The sequence below is a fragment of the Hibiscus syriacus genome, unplaced genomic scaffold (assembly GCF_006381635.1).
Source record: "Hibiscus syriacus cultivar Baekdansim isolate YM2019G1 unplaced genomic scaffold, ASM638163v2 tig00112226_pilon, whole genome shotgun sequence".
Taxonomy (NCBI): Eukaryota; Viridiplantae; Streptophyta; class Magnoliopsida; order Malvales; family Malvaceae; genus Hibiscus; species Hibiscus syriacus.
This window is the reverse complement of record NW_024063274.1, coordinates 150,969-170,561: the sequence shown is the minus strand read 5'-3', so window position 1 is coordinate 170,561 and position 19,593 is coordinate 150,969. Positions and strand designations below refer to the sequence as shown.

At 32.0% G+C, this 19,593-nt stretch overlaps 2 protein-coding genes across 3 annotated transcripts; both read left to right on the top strand.

Moving 5' to 3' along the window:
- Positions 1 to 5,277: 5,277 nt before the first annotated feature.
- On the top strand, positions 5,278 to 19,201 carry LOC120176132 (60S ribosomal protein L14-2-like). 2 transcript variants are annotated; one of them, XM_039182631.1, is made up of 4 exons: positions 5,278 to 5,285; positions 5,602 to 5,609; positions 18,169 to 18,270; positions 19,041 to 19,201. In XM_039182631.1, the coding sequence occupies exons 2-4, from the start codon at positions 5,607 to 5,609 to the stop codon at positions 19,179 to 19,181; spliced, it is 246 nt and encodes an 81-aa protein (XP_039038562.1). In that variant the 5' UTR covers positions 5,278 to 5,285; positions 5,602 to 5,606; the 3' UTR covers positions 19,182 to 19,201. The 2 variants fall into 2 exon arrangements, with proteins under 2 accessions (XP_039038562.1, XP_039038561.1); XM_039182630.1 differs by lacking the exons at positions 5,278 to 5,285; positions 5,602 to 5,609 and adding an exon at positions 18,055 to 18,086.
- LOC120176131 lies at positions 7,086 to 15,591 on the top strand. The gene is made up of 25 exons (XM_039182629.1): positions 7,086 to 7,177; positions 7,269 to 7,475; positions 10,132 to 10,349; positions 10,431 to 10,536; positions 10,620 to 10,721; positions 10,819 to 10,875; positions 11,021 to 11,099; positions 11,393 to 11,540; positions 11,744 to 11,867; positions 12,010 to 12,178; positions 12,429 to 12,457; positions 12,590 to 12,738; positions 12,836 to 12,938; positions 13,028 to 13,123; positions 13,204 to 13,250; positions 13,345 to 13,468; positions 13,693 to 13,755; positions 13,852 to 13,911; positions 13,997 to 14,158; positions 14,250 to 14,323; positions 14,405 to 14,498; positions 14,598 to 14,734; positions 14,823 to 14,903; positions 14,997 to 15,102; positions 15,247 to 15,591. The coding sequence occupies exons 2-25, from the start codon at positions 7,299 to 7,301 to the stop codon at positions 15,331 to 15,333; spliced, it is 2,592 nt and encodes an 863-aa protein (XP_039038560.1). The 5' UTR covers positions 7,086 to 7,177; positions 7,269 to 7,298; the 3' UTR covers positions 15,334 to 15,591.
- Positions 19,202 to 19,593: the final 392 nt, after the last annotated feature.

Genomic DNA, 19,593 nt, shown 5'->3' with positions numbered 1-19,593 from the left:
ATAACTCGTTTTTTATTAATAAAATATTTCCTATCCATTTGTGAATCCTACCTAACCAAACAGACGAATCTAGAGAACATGCATATATGAAGTAGGGCTAAGCAACGAAATTGAAAGAAATTGAAAAATCGATCTAAATTAGACATTTGATTTAGTTTGGTTCAGTTTTTTTTAATTTGCGGTTCGATTTAAAAATTAAATATACAATTAAGTTCGGTTTTGGTTTTTCCATATGGAAACTGTTTGAATCGAATTAAACCAAATTAAAAAATAAAAAAAAATAAATTCATCTTGAATTTATTATAAGATAAATTAAAAAATAAAATATTAAAACTAATAATATTTTTTATAAATTTAAATTTATATAATTGCACTTGATTTAAACTTTAAATTTGCTCTTTTTTTAGGTTGAGTTTGAAAAATAATGAATAGTAAAAAATCGTTGAATTGAACCGTGGTTTTTGTACCATTCGGTTTCAGTTCATATTTTCAAAAATCGATAAAGGTCGTCGATTCATATTTTAGTTAAAATCGAACCAAACCGAGTACACTCCTAGATGTAGGGGACATGATTGAATTGTGAGAAAAATAATTAACGTTTTTATATGTTTAATAATATAATAATAAACTAATAATAATAATAATAATAATATCAACGGAATAATTTTTTTTATGGTAAATTACGCGGTATTTAAACTATCAATTTTTGTCCGTTTTAGTATTTAAATTTTCATTTTTTTTCAAAAGCATATTTAAAGTTTAATTTTTATTTCATTTTAGTACCATGTTCCAAATTTAGTGTTAAGTTTTGAATTTTTTAAAGTCTAGGTAATAAAACAGACTAAAACTGATAGTTTAGATACTAAATGCATTAAATTGTTAACGGCTATTAAAATGAAGTAAAACTAAACGTTAGGTATGATTTTGAAAAAAAAAATTAGGTACTAAAATGAATCAGAATTGATAGTTTTGGTACTAAATGTGTAATTTACCCAAATTTTTATTATTTCTCTTCCATTAGTTATCTTACGAACAAATCTTTCTTAACCATGGAAATTCGTATTGTATGTTAATAAAATTTAACCATTATCTTAATAGAAATAATGATGTGATGTAATATAATAAAAATTTTAATTTTTAAAATTTACATATTATATCAAATTGATCTTATAATTTAAAACAATTTAATAAACTAACAATATTTAAAAATATAATAAATTTGATTTATATTTTAATTTAAAATAATTTAATAAATCAATAAATGTAATATAATTAATTTACGTAAACGGGATTTAGATGCAGAGAATCAGGATGGATAAAAGTGGAGATGAAGTGAGAGGAAAATGACATTAATAATTTAATTGTGTCCGTTTATAAGTTATATAAAAAATAAAAAGAAAAAATGACGTGTACAAAAATAATAAAATATATTTAATCATGACAAATAGGACAATTATTTTGAAAGGTACCTTTGTAAAATGCTTTTATAGTGGACTTGTCCCTATTTTATTTAGGGTAAATAACATTTTTGGTCACTGAATTTTGTTTGTATTTTTGTTTTGGTTATTCAAGATTAAAATTTGTTAGTTTCATTCTAACTTATGAGTTTTGTTAGGACAAAATCTTCATTTTGTCTCTGATATCAAATGTTATTATTTCTTGCTCCATCTAATATCGAAACTTTCCCATCTAGAGATGGGACGAGTGGGCAGGGATGGACCGAAGGAGGTGTAAAAATTAGGACAATTTATTTTAGGATAAATTATGATTTTAGTATCTAAATGATCAGTTTTGGTATGTTTTAGTGTCTAAAATTTTATTTTTTCAAAATTATACTTAAAATTTACTTTTTGTTTCATTTTAGTATCCCACTAAAAATCTAATGTTAAGTTTTGAAAATAATTAAAGTTTAAGTACTAAAACAGATCAAAATTGATAATTTAAATTATAAACGCGTTAAGTTTTTAACGACAAGATACTAAAATAAAACAAAAACTAAACATTAGATATAATTTTGAAAAAATTAAAAGTTTATATACTAAAACGGATCGATACTGATAATTTAGATATTAAATATGTAGTTTACCCTTTATTTTAATAACATTAAGATAAAATAAAATATATTTAAATATTAAGAGATTCGAACTTAAACGCTTACATCGTTGTTCGTGAAAGGAAATAACTTTGAGGATGTTTTTTAATATCAACACTGTCGGGAAGGATTTCTCAAGATTCATTATTTTAAAATTAGTCCACTGACAATTTTGTTTGTTTGTTTGAGTACATTTCATTAAAACAATAAATAATTTAACTAATTACAAACTACAAGAGGCTTACTGATTAAACAATAAATAATTTCATCAATTGCGAATTTCTTATCTAATTATTTTATCAAAAAATGTACTAAAATACATTAAGTACGAGTGAAAAGCTTGTGAATCAGCAAAAATACAATATATGATATTTTAATTAAAAATTAAATTTAATATTAAACAATAAATTAGTTAACGATCATTAAATCTCCAATGATTAAAAGATAATTTATTTTAAAGGATATCTGTAACTAAAAAAATAGAATAATTAATCAATTAAACATTTTTATTCCAAAACGTTGCAAAGAAAATGACGTAAAATTAAGAAAAATAAAATGCCTAATTTTAAATCATATCTTTTCATTTTAAAATTCGAAGTGCAGTCGGATTAAACTAGGAGCAGAAATGCACGTGGCATAATAAAAATCTGTGAGTGTCACCTAACCGCATTTAATATTGGGAAAATCACTTTTGGCATCCCTGCCATCTTTTTTTGTTATTTTCCAATTTTTATAACATGAAATTTTGTATGTATTGACATATAACATATTGTCGATTTTGTCAGACTGTCACGTGTACACAGATGATTTTGCTTCGCAGCTTGTTCCACCTAACCCCCTCAATTAATAATTCCTTGCCGCATCTCGATGGGATGATTCACCTAACACTAGTACTGGAAATTACCATTTAATCTTCTAATCATTGCGCTTTAAATATTACTATTAAATAATATAAACACGATGCCAATGTAAAAGTTAAAATTAAAATAACTTTTGAGCAGGTCGAGTTTTATTAGAGGCGGCGGGACGGTTACATAATTTTATATTAGGAGTCGAACTTTAATTTATAAAATTTAAAGGTTAAAATAATTTTTTAATAAAAATACATGATAATTTTAAATTTTTAAGGGAACGATCACCTTACCCGTCTTGCCTAAGTCAACCCCGAAAAGACGGTGTCAAGTTCAATTTTAGAGTGAATTTTTATATTTGTTTCGAAATGATTGTATAATTTTATTATATATATTTAGATATATTTATTAATTTTTTTATGTTTTTAATTAGGTGTTTATTTTATTAAATAAAAATGTTTTTTTTATATTTATATTAGATGTATATTTTATCTTGAAAATCGATTCAAAAATTCGAATCAAATAATTTTTTAAAATTCAAATTAAATTGAATTTATCTGAAATAATATAATTCTCAGATTTAATTGAAAATTTGATCTATAACCAGGGATGGATGGAGGGGTGAGTGGAGCAGTCGCCCCTGAATTTTTAAAATTATTATATGTTTTATATTTTTTCTGTGATTTTTATTGAAAATTTGTTTTCATCCCTTATAATTTTATAAGTTCAAAAATCATCCCCTAAGATTTTTAAGTTCAAGTTCGTCCACTAGAATTTTAAAAGTTCAAATTTATTCTCTAACATAAAATCCAATCTCAGTCTATGTCTACATTAATTTAAAAAAATAATTACAAATACAATAATTTGAGTAAGGTCATTAGTCTAGCCGGTATCTTATTTTAATTAATCATTGATATCTGATTCATTGACCGATTAATTTAGATCAGATACTGTAGAGACAATGTCGACCCTCCTAACCTAATTTGTTTCATTCATAAACGTCAGGATTCGAACTCCTAATTTTACTTAATAAACTTAGTACCTTATCCTACCATACTAGCAAGTTGTTGGTTGGCCACTATCTTATCTTTAGAAAAAGGAAAATTATAATATTAAAAAGAACATTATTTGTTGTAGTTTGAACAATAATTGCTCGACATAAAACAAGTTGCCACTTAGTAATTGATGTTGATTTCCCCAAATTACCCCCATGATTAGATCATAAATTCAGCAAACTCACACTTGAGGGATTGTTTTTTTAAATATATAATTATATTTAAAACATATTGTAATATAAATTAAAATAAATTTAAAATAAACCAGTTTAATTAGAAGAATGCACGTGGCGTAACAAAAATATCTTTGGTCCATGGCAATAATTTTTTTACGTTTGTCATATTTGGTTTGATTACCATTTTTATAATATGAAAATTTGTATGTATTATGATATTTCAATCTCGTCACGTGACCACTAATATCTCAAAATTAAGCCCCTTAATATAAAGATTATTGGCTTCTTCCCGATTGGTATGTTTTTTTAATTAATCAAAATGGTATTCGATCTATTGATCGAATAATTCAGATAGAGTACTACAAAGGCGATGACGACCCTCTCAATTCAGTTTACATCATTCGTAAACATCAAAGTTTGAACCTTTGACATTGTTTAAGAAATTTGGTGTCTCATCTCACTAAACCAACTAATTGTTGTTCCGATTCTATGTTCTTTTATATAATGTTTCCGACACAATTGATTTTCAGGTAATTACGCGTTTAATACCTAAATTATCAATTTTTGTATATTTTAGTATATGAATTTTTACTTTTTTTAAAAAAATTATACCTAAAGTTTAGTTTTTATTTAATTTTAGTACATGATCATCAAAAACTTTAATTTTTGCTTTATTTTAATACCATGTTAAAAATTTACCATTAAGTTTTAAAAAAATTTGAAAAAGTTTAGGTACTAAAACGAATCATAATTGATAATTTAAACACTAAACACATCAAAAAATGTAAATATAAACTAACCTTTAAGTTTAATTTTTAAAAAATTTAAAAGTTAGATACTGAAACAAATCAAAATTGATAGTTTAGATATTAAATAAGTAGTTTACCATTGATTTTAGGGTAAAATATATAAATAGTCCCCAAACTTTGAGAGCACATATATTTTGGTCACCTAACTTTTAAAACTTACAATATAATTATTAAACTTTTAATTCATCACGTTACCTCCATCAACTTTTCTTTTTCTCCAACAGAAAATTAATCAAATCTAAAAAACCAAACAATATATACATAAAATAGGGAATAAAAACACTGTAGTTCACAAACCCACTGTCTTCTTCATATCGTCTAGACCCGATTCTTTTAGCTTTTGGTACTCTCTACACTTCAATGGAAGATGAACCCTGTAACCCCAATTTTATTTATTGATTACATTGCAAGGAGACTTGGTGTAAAAGGTGTAAACCCCAACAAATAAAACAGATGAAAACAATAATTTGAAAGAAACCCAGAGGTGAAAAAGAAAGAAAGAGTACAAGATGTTCATTTAACGAAAGAGGAGGCCGAGAATGGCAAGAGAGCAAAGGAGAACGATTAAGACATCGGAGAAGAGAGAGAGAGAGAGAGAGAATGGTTGAATTGCGGTAGGCACAATGGTAGTACACCAAAGTACCACATACAAGCATGCTTTGCTCACTTCGCTCCTCCCTTCGCCTTCAATCATCTCTTTCTTGTTCAACTTGGATTGTTTCAAAATTTTGATTTGCAGTTGGAGCCTGGAGGCTTAATTTTCAATTTCTCATTGGCTGCCCCCGATGTGGAATGAGATTTTAGATGCCTTGACTCGTGTTCTTTCTGTTCTTTTCCTTTCCTTTCCTTTTGTTCTTAATCAATGGATAAAATATAGGATTTGGGTAACTGGGTTGATCTCCAAAATCCTAGCGGTTTTGGGTGTTTGGTTTACTCACTATTTTATGTATATATTGCTTGAGTTTTTGTATTTGATTAATTTTTTGTTGAAGAAGAAGAAGAGGAGGTAACGGAGGTAACGTGTCACGTCAGCCCTAACTAACAGAAGATAACGGTAATTACCATACTGAAAATAAACTAAAATATTACTGATTGAGTTGTAAGTTTTGAAAGTTAGGTGACTAAATACAAATGTCCTAACAATTTGAGGACTATTTATATATTTTACCCTTAATTTTATTTTCGAAGGGGACCACATTCCCCACATCAAACAAAATATTAAAGCCTTGATAATTAAATTATTATCATGAAGTCATCAAACAATAATTCAATCAATTAAAATATTAAATACATTGAAAACAATAAAAAGAATTAAATGAAGTCAGATGAATTTTTTTCCTTTTATTCAAACAAATAAATATTTATAAAATATTTATTTAATGAAGAAACCATGATCCACTTCAGGAAGTGGGCCAAGCGTTCTATGAAGACAGTCAACACCTAAGCTCTGTTATGTTTTCTTTATTTACCATTAAAAAATACATTAATTATTATTATTATTATTTTTTATATAATATATATAATTTATTAATCGATTAATTCAAATTGAATATTAATCGAATTTAATTAAATGAATAATGAGATGAATTCTAATTTACAAGATTCCAATTTAATTGTAAAATTATAAAAATAATATTTTCTATAAATAATAATTATTATATACTGATACTTTTTATCCTTGTATTTTTTTACAAACTAAACAAAATAAAAAAAGTCTCTCCTCTAAAGATATAAATAATTTTTAGTAAAATTATATATATAATAATAATAATCTAGCTCATATTTAATAAAATTTATATAAAATCGTTATCACTCTCTCTATCAATTATAAAATAAAATTCACATAAAAAATATTTTTTCTCATGTTCCAAGGCTTCGCTTTGACTAATCTGGACCGACACCTCGTTTTGGTGGGTGAATATTTCGGCAGTTATTTTTTACATATATAAAAACTCAAACTCGAGACGTTAAGTAAATGATTTTAAATTACTTACTACTTTAATCAACCGATCGTACAAATATTTTATTCACTCCCGTGATAACGTACCACGAAATATAATAATAATATATTAAGTCATGGTCATCCACTATGGGCATCAGTTCCGACATTTCCTTATATATATGACCATCGGGAAAGCAATCTGGAAATCAATTTACAGTTCTTGTTTGGGCTGGGATTCCACTTCATTCAATCGTAGGTTTCGAAGTTCTTTCAAGCATTTCCTCAAACGCATTTCGAGCTTTTTATTTTTGGACGAAAATTCATGGTTTTTTTTTAATGCCAGGTAAAGCTGTACGTGAGAGAGTGAGCGGCGATGAGTACAGTAGCGGTGATCGGAGGTGGGATCAAAGGTCTTGTTTCGGCCTACGTGTTGGCCAAAGACGGCGTTTCCGTGGTGGTTTACGACAGTGAAGACCGATTAGGCGGCCATGCAAAGACCGTCAACTTCGATGCCGTCGATCTAGACCTCGGCTTCGTATTCCTTAATCCAGTAAGACTGTCAGTCTGTCACTGTCTTTCTAAGTTGTTTGTACTTTGAAAAATCCTTTAAGTGAGTCGTCACTATAGTATATACTTTTAGGTTAAATTACATATTTAGTACTTAAACTATTAATTTTAGTCAGTTTTAATATCTAAACTTTTAATTTTTTATAAAACATACTTAATATTTAGTTTTCACTTCATTTTAGTACCCGCCGTAGAAAAACTTAACGCATTTAGTACCTAAACTATCGATTTTGGTCTGATTGATTTCAATATTTTCAAAACTTAACAATAAATTTTGAACTTGAGTACTAAAATGAAACAAAAATTAAAGTTTTAACGGCGTGATAATAAAATGAAACAAAAACTAAATTTTATTAATGATTTTTAAAAAAAATAAAATTTTAGGTACTAAAACTTATAAAAACTGATAGTTTAGATACTAAACACATAATTTGAATCGGGTCGATTTTTTAATTTTTTAAAATATATTTTTAACGGTAATTAAATCTTTTAATCTAGAATTCAGCATCCATTTTTTTTAAATTTTCATATATTTTTCTCCATTTTAATATTAGAGTAAAGTTTAATGATCAAATTATCAAAACATTAAAGTACTTCTAGACAATATTTATTTATTTGATTCTTGCTATTATCTTTATAGATAGTGGTTGAGAGAGAGAGTGAAATAAAATATTAAATATTATTAAATTTATTTCATTTTAACTTTTTAATAATTTAAATAATCAAACTTGTGGTTGCACACTTGAGCCGGGTAAATCAACGAGATAATGCTCTCGAAGTTTTTATTTCACGAGATAATGCAGTGCTCAGATTAATTGCTCAAATGGGGTAAATTCTACAGTGATGGCCGTAGGTCGCCATGCCATCCGGGCGACCTACGACGTGGCAGCATCCAGATGAACCACCATAGGTCGCCATGCACGCCCGACGTCCTTATAGGTCGCCATGCAAGCCCGGCGTCTTTATAGGTCGCCATGCACGCCGATCTTTGCTATGCATGGCCATGCACGGGGCATGTGGGAGCGAGAGCTGTGCGGGAGCTATGCATGGGCCATGCACTTGGGGTGTAGGTCGTCATGGAGGGATAGGGTTAAAGCTTGGTACGCATGCATGAGGGATAGGGTTAAAGCTTGGTCGCGATGCCAGAGCTTGGTCCATGCACAGCTCCCGCTCCCACATGCCCCGTGCATGGCCATGCATAGCAAAGATCGGCGTGCATGGCAGACCTATAAGGATGCCGGGCGTGCATGGCGACCTATGGTGGTTCGTCTGGATGCTGCCACGTCGTAGGTCGCCCGGATGGCATAGCGACCTACGACCATCACTGTAGAATTTACCCCATTTGAGCAATTAATCTGAGCACTGCATTATCTCGTAAATAAAAACTTCGAGAGCATTATCTCATTGATTTTGCCCGCCTAAGTGCGACCTTATAGTGTCCTTTCATTTTCCTCGGTTCAAAATATAATTAACGTACTTAGAATACTCGTACAACCGCGTAAGACTAGGGATGGGCATTGGACTCGAACTTAAAGGTTTCGACTCGACTTGAAATTTTTTTAAAAAAATTTGATTTCGGGTCGGATTCGGGTTTAGGGTGAAAATACCCGAACTGACCCGAAAAATATATATAATTTTACCTTAAATATTTAACAATAATTATAATAATATCCTTTATATTTTTTTTTCAATTAAGTCACTATTTTTATTGAATAAAAATATTTTTTTATTATTTCGGGTCGGGTGAAAACTTATTTTGGTCGAATCGGGTCTCGGGTGGAGGACTCCTTGTTCTCAAGGTCGGGTACCCGACCCTTGCCCATTCCTACGTAAAACCGTCGAATAATTATCATTATTATAAATTTTTATATTCTTCATACAACTTTGAATTTATCTGTAGATTAGTAATCTGAAAGCCTTTTCTAAGTATTTATTTTCAATAAATTGAAATGTCTACCTGTCGTTATACTTGGGGCCTGATGTGGACCAGCTTTATTAAGTTAGTCAATGTATTTCAGTTTAGGTGAACTACGCATTTAGTATCTAAGCTATAAGTTTTGGTCGTTTTAGTATCTAAACTTTTAATTTTTTTAAAATCATTTATAAAGTTTAGTTTCTGTTTCATTTCAGTATCACATCATTAAAAATTTGACGCATTTAGTACCTAAACTATCAGTTTTGGTCCGTTTTAATACCTAAGCTTTCAAGTTTTTCAAAACCTAACGTTAAAATTTGAACAGTATATTAAAATGAAACGAAAACTAAAGTTAAAATAAACAAAAACTAAAGTTTAGTTATGATTTTGAAAAAATTGAAAGTTTAGATACTAAAATGGGCTAAAACTAATAATTTAGGTACTAAACTCGTAATTTAACCTTAATTTTAAGATAAGATTGACAATTAGTTTATGATTAGTATACTTAGTTAGTGCTCCTAATCAAATAATTAACGTGCAATTTCATTTTACCATATATAGAGAATATTAACACGTACATGATCGTGAACTATGATCTTTGAATATAGATCGCAAGGCAGAGGATCGCAAATGCATGGAATCTGTTCTATGAGCTCCAAGATTTTCTATGTTTTTGTTAAGAAACAATTCATGGACTTATATGTATACATGGGAAACTTGACAGGCGAGATATGCAACACTGTTAGAGATGTTCGATAGCCTTGGAGTTGATGTGGAGACATCCGATGTTTCCTTCTCGGTTAGCCATGACAAAGGCGATGGCTACGAGTGGTGCAGCCAATATGGCTTTTCAAACTACTTTGCTCAAAAGAAGAAGCTGTTGAATCCTTTCAACTGGCAGAACCTCAGAGAGATCATCAAATTCGGGAACGACGTCGAGAGGTTCAACCTTTCTCGATTTCACGATTCCTCAACTGCCCTTATTATGTGTTTTCCTGATGTATATCCACTTGTGTTGTGCAGCTACCTTGGATCAGTTGAGAACAACCCTGACATTGATCGTAATGAAACCTTGGGAGAGTTTATTAAGTCAAAGGGCTACTCTGAAAATTTTCAGGACACTTTTCTAGTGAGCTGCTGAAGGATATATATGTTTCATCCAATTGTTTGTTGAGATTTGTTTATACTAATTAAATCATTGAAATTTGGCAGGCTCCCATATGTGGATCAATGTGGTCAAGCTCCAAGGAAGATGTTATGAAGTTTTCAGCCTTCTCTGTTCTTTCGTTTTGTCGTACTCACCATCTATACCAGGTGTTTGATTAATTTCCCAAATGAATACTACCTAGTCATAAGACCTGATATGCTGATTTCGTTTGTTGATCTTGTTGTTTTCCATTTCCACCCTAAGCAATTTGGGCAGCCTCAGTGGTTGACTATCAAAGGGAACTCACATTTTGTTAAAAGGGTGAGCACTTTTACTAGTTTCCTAAACTCTCCGACTCCATATGTGTTCATCTTATATCGTGACATAGGTTGTTCAAAAGTAAAAAAACTCGGAGGTTCTACTGATGTAAACTAAATAAAAGTGTGTTCTGATTCAATAAAATCAGGTCAGAGAAGTGCTGGAGACTAAAGGGTGTCAATTTAAACTTGGTTCTGAAGTAGAATCTGTTTTGCCTGCCGATAAAGGTGAGTGATTGTGCTCCCCTTCTCATATTTCCGTGTTAAGTTTTGAATCAGGCAACACGGGCTCTTTCCTTTGAGCATCACTTTCTTGAAAATTCCCATATAGACGCAAGACATTTTTTCTATCTGAGATTTATGGACCTCCAAGGATAATTGTATAAATGGATTATCATGTGTGGAGATGTTGCTCTTTCCTTTGAGCATCACTTTCTTGAAATTTCTCATATAGATGCAAGACATTTTTCCTATCTGAGATTTATGGACCTCCAAGGATAATTGTATAAATGGATTACCAGGTACCACCGTGGTGTGTGGAGATGATTCCGAAGAAACTTACAGTGGATGCATAATGGCTGTTGATGCTCCCACGGCCCTGAGAATATTAGGAAAACAAGCAACATTCGAAGAAACAAGAGTATTGGGTGCAGTCCAATATGCTTCCATGTACTACAACTTATACCCCCTCTCTGATCTATATACTTAATGTTGTGCCTACCTGCATTTCAAAATTAATATGCGTACAAGTTGATATCAGTAAACGATGACTCGATCTAGTTTACGATGTCAAAATTCATTCGAAGACAGGAACTTCGACCTTCTAGAGCTTACTAAAATTCAAGAAAGCTGATCAATTTTTCTGTTCGCAGTGATATGTACCTTCACCAGGACAGCAGTTTAATGCCACAAAACAAATCAGCTTGGGGTGCACTGAATTTTCTCAATACTAGAGAAAATAAAGCAAGCTTAACATATTGGCTTGATGCACTGCAGGTATGCGGCAAGTTCTTTGAGTAAACAAGATGTTAAACTTGTCATATTTCATCTGTCTCGTCAGAATTACTAAAATAATTGGTTGTTTATCAAGTTGTAACTTTTGAGTAATGCTGCTGATTGGTTCTTATTACTTTTTCAGAAAATTGAGAAAACAAGTCAGCCATTTTTTGTGACAGTCAATCCAGACCATACCCCAAAGAAAACCTTACTTAAGTGGTCAACCGGCTATGCAATTCCGTCAGTTGGTGCCTCAAAAGCTTCTCTTGAGCTTGGTCAAATTCAAGGGAAGAGAGGAATCTGGTTCTGTGGTGAGATATTTCCGTCATGAAATCACTAAACATTTTGAGCAATAGTATTATGAGATTCATCCATTTCAAGAAAAGTAATTGCTCTTTTAGTACTCTTGTAATAGATGATTATCAGCGAAGTATTCTTGCTGCTGGCAGTGTGCTGTGCTTATTAGCTAGACAGTTAAATTTTATTAGTGTTATCATTATACGAAAATGATGCATCATGTCGACTGCCTCTCATCTGAGTATCTGTTTATGATTTTTTCAGGTTATGGCCTCCATGAGGATGAATTAAAGGTAGGCATCTTATGATTTCAGCTTATTTATAACTTTAACAATGATTCAATCTTATAAATGCCTTTAGTTTAGGCTGCAACGAACTTACAAGAACTTGCAACGCATTCTAATAAAGAGCTCTTTTTTTTGCAGGCTGGCATGGATGCTGCACATGGTTTCTTGGGAAAGAAGTCTTCTGTTCTGCACAGTCCAAAGAATATGGCACCGTCTTTCATGGAAACAACGGCACGCCTCTTTGTTACTAAATTCTTTCAACAATATATATCCGTGGGCTGCGTAATGTGAGTTCTTAAATATGATCACTCTTTTAGCATTTTTTATTTCAGTACATGTTTTTCTTCTTGAATTTGACACAATTTGTTGTGTGACATTCGCCAGTTTCTCAGAGGAAGGAGGCAAAATTTTCACTTTCAAAGGAAACATGGAAAAATGTCCTCTTAAAACAGTCCTGAAAGTGCACAATCCTCAGTTTTACTGGAGGGTAAACTCTACTTGAATTTTCGACCATGTTGGATTAGTTGTTAATATTATAATATAGTGCTAATGGACATTGGGTACGTTTTCTCCCAGATTATGAAAGAAGCTGATATAGGCCTTGCAGATGCATATATCAATGGAGATTTTTCTTTCGTCGATGAAAATGATGGTCTTCTGAATCTTTTCCGGGTAAGAAAAGGTTCACAAGACCTGTTCCCGTAAATACAGTACAATTTATGATATCATAATCTTCAATGACAACTTTGCAGATACTCGTTGCCAACAAAGAGAATTCAGCTACCTCAAATAAAAGAAGGTTTGTTATAGCTTGAAGAAGAATCTCGATTGCGATACTAGTAGAATCCGTAAACAAATCAGTTCATTAAGCATGGACGTTTAATTGGTTGCAGGACTTGGTGGTCACCTGCACTGTTAACAGCTAGTATATCATCGGTAAAGTATTTCGTGAAGCATCTCATGAGACAAAATACCATTACGCAGGCTCGTAGGAACATCGCTCGTCATTATGATCTGGTAAGTAATCATGACTTTGGTTACAAGGTATCATAAAAACATATGCAGTATGCACCCTCCAACAAGTTATTTGTATTACAACTTGCAAACTTTGTCCGGATAACTCTCTGTTAAGGAACTATGTTACTAACTCGGTGTTACCATGCACTAGCCACGGATAAGTCTATTTTCAACTGGATTTATCAAATCAAAGCTAACCAATTCCCTGCAAATTTTGTCTGCAGAGCAACGAGCTTTTCACTCTATACTTGGGTAAAATGATGCAATACTCTTCTGGAGTTTTTAGGGTCAGGATCTCAACTTATGTCTCTTTCTCTAAAAGTGCATGAACATTTAGATTTTATCTTTTAGCGTTGTGACATTGATATTAAGCTACTTTACAGACGGGAGAAGAGCACTTGGACGTCGCACAGCGAAGAAAAATCAGTTCCCTAATTGAGAAAGTGAGCATCCATGATGGTCTCGTCATTATTCTTTACTTTCTTTTGCTATGATAATTTATTTGATTGTGTTCTCTGATACATTCAGTCAAGGGTAGAGAAGTGGCATGAAGTTCTCGATATCGGGTGCGGTTGGGGAAGCTTAGCTATCGAAACTGTCAAAAGAACAGGATGCAAATACACTGGCATCACTCTATCAGAGCAGCAACTGAAATATGCTCAAGAAAAAGTGAAGGAAGCTGGACTTGAGGTATCCATGTCCCAAAAAACCCCGGCTTCTGTCTGCAAATAATTCTGATTTTCACCTTGTTTCCCATAGCTAACAAATTTCTTAACATCAGGATAAAATCAAAATACTTCTCTGCGACTATCGCCAGTTACCTAAGCAACACCAATTTGACAGAATCATATCTGTGTAAGCTATAAATTCCCCTCAAACTTATATTTAGTAATTACACGACAAATAGTTTCAACATTTTGCAATTATGTTCTTCAGAGAGATGGTAGAACATGTTGGTGAAGAATACATTGAGGAGTTTTACAGATGCTGCGACCAATTATTGAAGGAAGACGGCCTTTTTGTTCTTCAGGTAATGTTAAAATGGAGAAAATAGAACTTTCGCCTTCGTATTAGGCCGAAACAATTCATTGATGTCCAAGAGTGGTCTTTTGTTTTTCTTTTTCCTCAGTTCATATCAATTCCAGAGGAGCTTTCCAAGGAAATTCAGCAAACAGCAGGTTTCCTAAAGGAATATATCTTCCCTGGTGGAACCCTGCTTTCTTTGGACAGGAATTTGACAGCCATGGCTAATGCAACAAGATTCAGGTAACACCTTTCATTGTTTAGACAATCGGACACGCGTTTTTCCTTGTTCGACAGTAGAAACTGATCAATGATTATTGCACGACTGCAGTGTGGAGCATGTCGAAAACATCGGAATCAGTTATTACCACACGTTGAGGTGGTGGCGAAAACTTTTCCTGGAAAACACAGGGTACTTAAGCAACTCTCTCCTCCTACACATTGTGCCGATTTTGATGGGCATGAGAAGTTCATGACGATTAACATATTTTGTTTTCCTCCTCAGCAAAGTTCTGGCTCTGGGGTTCGACGACAAGTTCATGCGGACATGGGAATACTATTTCGATTACTGTGCTGCTGGTTTCAAGACCGGAACCCTTATAGATTACCAGGTAAACTCCATACATACATACATACAATATTATAGTCTTAGACTCCTTAATCATGTCAAATAACAAGGATTCCCATATATCGTTTCATTACATGTATATGTGGAAGAATTTAATCCTTAGGCTTGCTGCTATGAATGAATGCAGGTTGTATTTTCGCGGGCCGGCAATTTCGGTACACTCGGAGATCCGTACAAAGGTTTCCCGTCAGCGTATTCCTTCAATGATGAATGAGCTTTGTGCTGAATATCGATCCGGAAATAAGCAGGCTCTAATGACGATCATCGCAGACCGATTCAACTGGCTGCTGCTACCAGTGTTTGGAACAACCTGTTTTCCCTAGTCCTTACTTGTGTTAATGGTTATGTTCAATGCAAGAATAAGCTATATATATATATATATATATATATATGAATAATGTTTGTATCTGGTAGACTGGTTGGATGTTATGTATGAAGGTTTCACAACTTTTAATGTTGCCTGGTTTCACCACTTTCAAGGCTCTGCTTAGTCTCTACAAATTTTCTTATTCAAATGTTCTCAACAGTTAAAACTATAAGAGAGAATAGTCGATCAGTTATCAAAATAATTATATCGCATGATCAAACGGTGTCAATTGATTTAATGTATCATATTAATATTTTATTATCTTAAAAATGATCAAGACACTGATTTATTATAAATAAATGATTAAAGTATTACTTTTGAAATATCTGTAGATAATAGTCATAATTAAATTGTTATTTTGAAATATCAATAGAAAAAAATTATTTAAACAGTAATGATTATTTATATAAAAAAATTAGAGAGAGCAACTTCGTGAGAGACCTTCGAATTATGAGATGTCCTCTGTGGGATTCGATCTCACGACCACAAGAATAAGAGCCTTGTGCTCTACCAACTGAGCTGGACGGGCATTTCTAATGATTATTTATATAGTTTACTCTAAATTAAAATATTTAAAATTATTTTTTATTAAGTTAAGGTGATTACAAAGTAATATATGTTCTAGATATTTTCAAGTTCAATTATTTGACAATGAACGCTCAATTATTTTGTTGCAGTCGCTGGTGCTCGAACACGTGACCTCTAGGAAAACGATTCCTTTAATTATTAAGATAAGTTGGTTCGTGCAAAATTAATTAAATTTAGATTAAATGTTTACAAATAGGTTAAATAAACTAGGCTTAATATAAAAATAAGGGTCCAAATTATACACTTTTCTCATTTAGGTGTCTAAATTATTTTTTTAGTGAATACGGGTTCCTAACATTTTCAACATTATATTTTTAGGTGCATAGACTGTTACCGCCATTAAATTATGTCATTAAATGAAACGTGTCGTCTCTATAAAATTTTAAAAACTTATATTTTTTTAAAAAAGTAAAATTTTTAAAATTACCTACGCATTAGAGGCGAAATTAGAAATTTATTATGACGGGTTAAAATATTTTTTTATTTCACATAAATACAATTTTTTAATCTATAGGGCCTTATAAAAATTTTATTTATTTATTTCTTAAAAATATATATTTTTATATTAATTAATAATTAAAAATACAATTGACGATATCAAGGCTCCCCTTGTCCTCTCCGATTCCGCCCAAGCTAAGTATGATATGGATCACTAATGAAAGAATTTAGCGTCAATTATAATCGAGACATTTGAAAATGTAACATTTAGACAATAAACAAAATGGGAAAAAAATTAAACAGAAAAAATTATATAAAAAAATTAGTTAACCCTTATTCCATATGTAAGGGGGAGGTAGGATAGTAGGTTGTCCCCAACGCTAGGTTGAGAGCAGCTTCCATAGTAGACCTCCAAATTATGAAATGCCCTCCGTGGGACTCGATCCCACGACCCCAAAGTTAAGAGCCTTGTACTCTACCAACTGAGCTGATGATCATTTCTAAAAAAATATATATAAATTGACAGTTATTTTTGTATTAAGCGAAATAAATTAATTAGTTATGAACACTCTATGAAACCAACATATAATATAAACCCTAATTTTCGCATACTAGTATTTGGTTTACTGGAATCCTTGGAATTAGGGGAGATTGAAATCCAATTCCACCACTTTCCCATGTTTGGTTCAAGTTTTTAAAGGGGAATTAGAATCTAATTTCATCAAGGGAGGGAAAGTAAATTATATCATAACATGATAGAATTGAAATCTTTTAGAGGAGGGAATGTGAAATTTGACCATGCTACTCTTATCAATCTTTTGGTAACTTATTAACATATTTTGATTGGGATTAGGGATGACCACTCAATCTGGACCCGACGGGCTTCGACCCGACCCGATCGAGACGAATTTTTTTAAAAAATTCGGGGTCGGTTTTTTTTAAGTTTGATATTCTGGTCGGGTCAGGTTTTTTAAGTGTGATATTTGGGTCGGGTTCGGGTTTAGGGTGAAAAATACCCGACCCAACCCGAAAAAAATATATAATTTTACCTTATATATTTATGAATAATTACAATAATACCCCTCTATATATAATTTTTTTCAATTAAGTCATCGTTTTTATTGAATAAAATATTTTTTATTATTTCGGGTTGGGTTGAGTTTCTAATTCATATATTCGGGTCAGATCGGGTCAGGTGAAACTTTATTTTGGTCGGGTCGGGTCTCAGGTGGAAGTTCCCTTGTTCTCGAGTCGTGAACCAAAAACCCGACCCATGACTATCCCTAATTGAAATGATTTTAACTTATGATATTTATTAGTATAATTTTTATAATTTATTAAATGAATAATCAATCAATAAAATAAAAATTTAATATTTTTTAATTTTTTATAATATATTACTACATGTAAATTATAAAACAAACTAAAATTAAACAAAAAAAATAAGAAGGACAATTTTTTCATTTTATATTACTGAAATCAAATTCATCTGACATGTCTACGAACCAAACATGGTGAGTACAATTACTTCGCACATTCCAATTCACCCACAAACGTTACATATTCCAAAAATGGTGAGTACTATCTTCTTTCTTTTTCACGTTTCCCGATCATATATTTTGATTTTCATTTAATTTTTTACGTGATTCTTTTTAGCCGTTCAAGAGGTACGTTGAGATCGGGAGAGTGGCTCTCGTTAACTACGGAAAAGACTACGGCAAGTTGGTTGTCATCGTTGATGTCGTAGACCAAGACAGAGTATGCCCCCTTCCCAGATTTAATGCAGCATTGATTTTCATTTAAAGTTGTCATTTTTAGGTGTGTTGTGGATTTGTAGTGATGAAGTGGAGTTTGGGTTTTTAGCTATTGAAGTCAATGTTGTAATGGGTGTTTAAGGGTAAATTCAATAGTACATCCTGGGTTTTAGGGTTTTTAATGCATTTTTGTTTCTTATACCAAGTTAATTGGATTTTCAATCTGGTTTTTTGTTCGGGTTCTCTGTGTTTATCTTGTTGAGTGTACTTTTGTTTGAAATATTCATTTCATCTGCAAATTGCTGTAGAAATGAATCTGCCTTATGTCAAGTCATTTGGTATTTCAAGACTTGTGCCAACACAATGTTTACTTTACACTTGGGTAGGAGTGTCGGATATTAGTATGATTTAAGCTTATGTGCTGAGTTTTACTGTTTATTTGGAGGGTCGGGGCTTCATTATGCACCTCGGGCTCGAGAGGTTTGATGTGTTCTATGAAGGTACTTCAGGAAGAAAAATGAAGATTCAGAGAACATCAGTCTAATCCTATGATGATTGCGTGTGGATGGTTCGTTATCCGCAATTGTTGTTTTGACTTGTTAATTACCGTATATATGCATGCCATTGTACTTGATGAACAATGTTAGCTTATAGAACGGATAGAATGCGGAGCTTTAGCGGCCATTGAAAGATGTAATTATTGAGTTTATAGGTAGGTGATATTTGCCAAAGTGGAGCTTCAGTGGTTGACTGGTTGTGTTTTTTATGTGGCAGGCACTTGTTGATGCCCCAGATATGGTGAGAGGCCAAATGAACTTCAAGAGGCTTACATTAACAGATATCACAATTGACATTCCCCGTGTTCCAAAGAAGAAGACATTGATTGAAGCTATGGAGAAGGCTGAAGGCTGGTAAGGATGATAATTTTACTGGCATTGAAGTATCGTTTCTGAAAGTAATGTTTCCTTTCGAGTCACTTTTATGTTGACTTGCAGATGTTAAGACCAAATGGGAAAATAGCTCATGGGGTCGAAAGCTGATTGTCCAGAAGAGAAGGGCATCTCTCAATGACTTTGATACCCAAATTGCGTCTACTCGTTTTATGCTTGATTTCTTTGCAGATAATGCTTTCTAGAAATTCGAAGTTGACAAAGCTGTAATATATTGTTTTGCAGAGGGCCGGAGTCCTCAGGCAAGAGCTTGCTAAGCTGAAAAAGGAGAATGTATCTTGAATCATGGATTTTGCTATTTTTGTCACCGACATTCTGCAGCTTCTTTTCATATTTTTCTTTATAGCTTGTAGTGATATGGTGCTTATCACTGTTAT

What these genes read in the sequence shown, in the direction of transcription:
- LOC120176132 (XM_039182631.1), top strand. An exon ending in ATGTCGTAGACCAAGACAGA is followed by an intron (nt 18,271 to 19,040) that starts GTATGCCCCCTT and finishes TTTATGTGGCAG; the next exon opens with GCACTTGTTGATGCCCCAGA.
- LOC120176131 (XM_039182629.1), top strand. Translation starts at nt 7,299, where the DNA reads ATGAGTACAGTAGCGGTGATCGGAGGTGGGATCAAAGGTCTTGTTTCG. An exon ending in GCTACCTCAAATAAAAGAAG is followed by an intron (nt 13,251 to 13,344) that starts GTTTGTTATAGC and finishes AATTGGTTGCAG; the next exon opens with GACTTGGTGGTCACCTGCAC. An exon ending in GAACCCTTATAGATTACCAG is followed by an intron (nt 15,103 to 15,246) that starts GTAAACTCCATA and finishes GAATGAATGCAG; the next exon opens with GTTGTATTTTCGCGGGCCGG.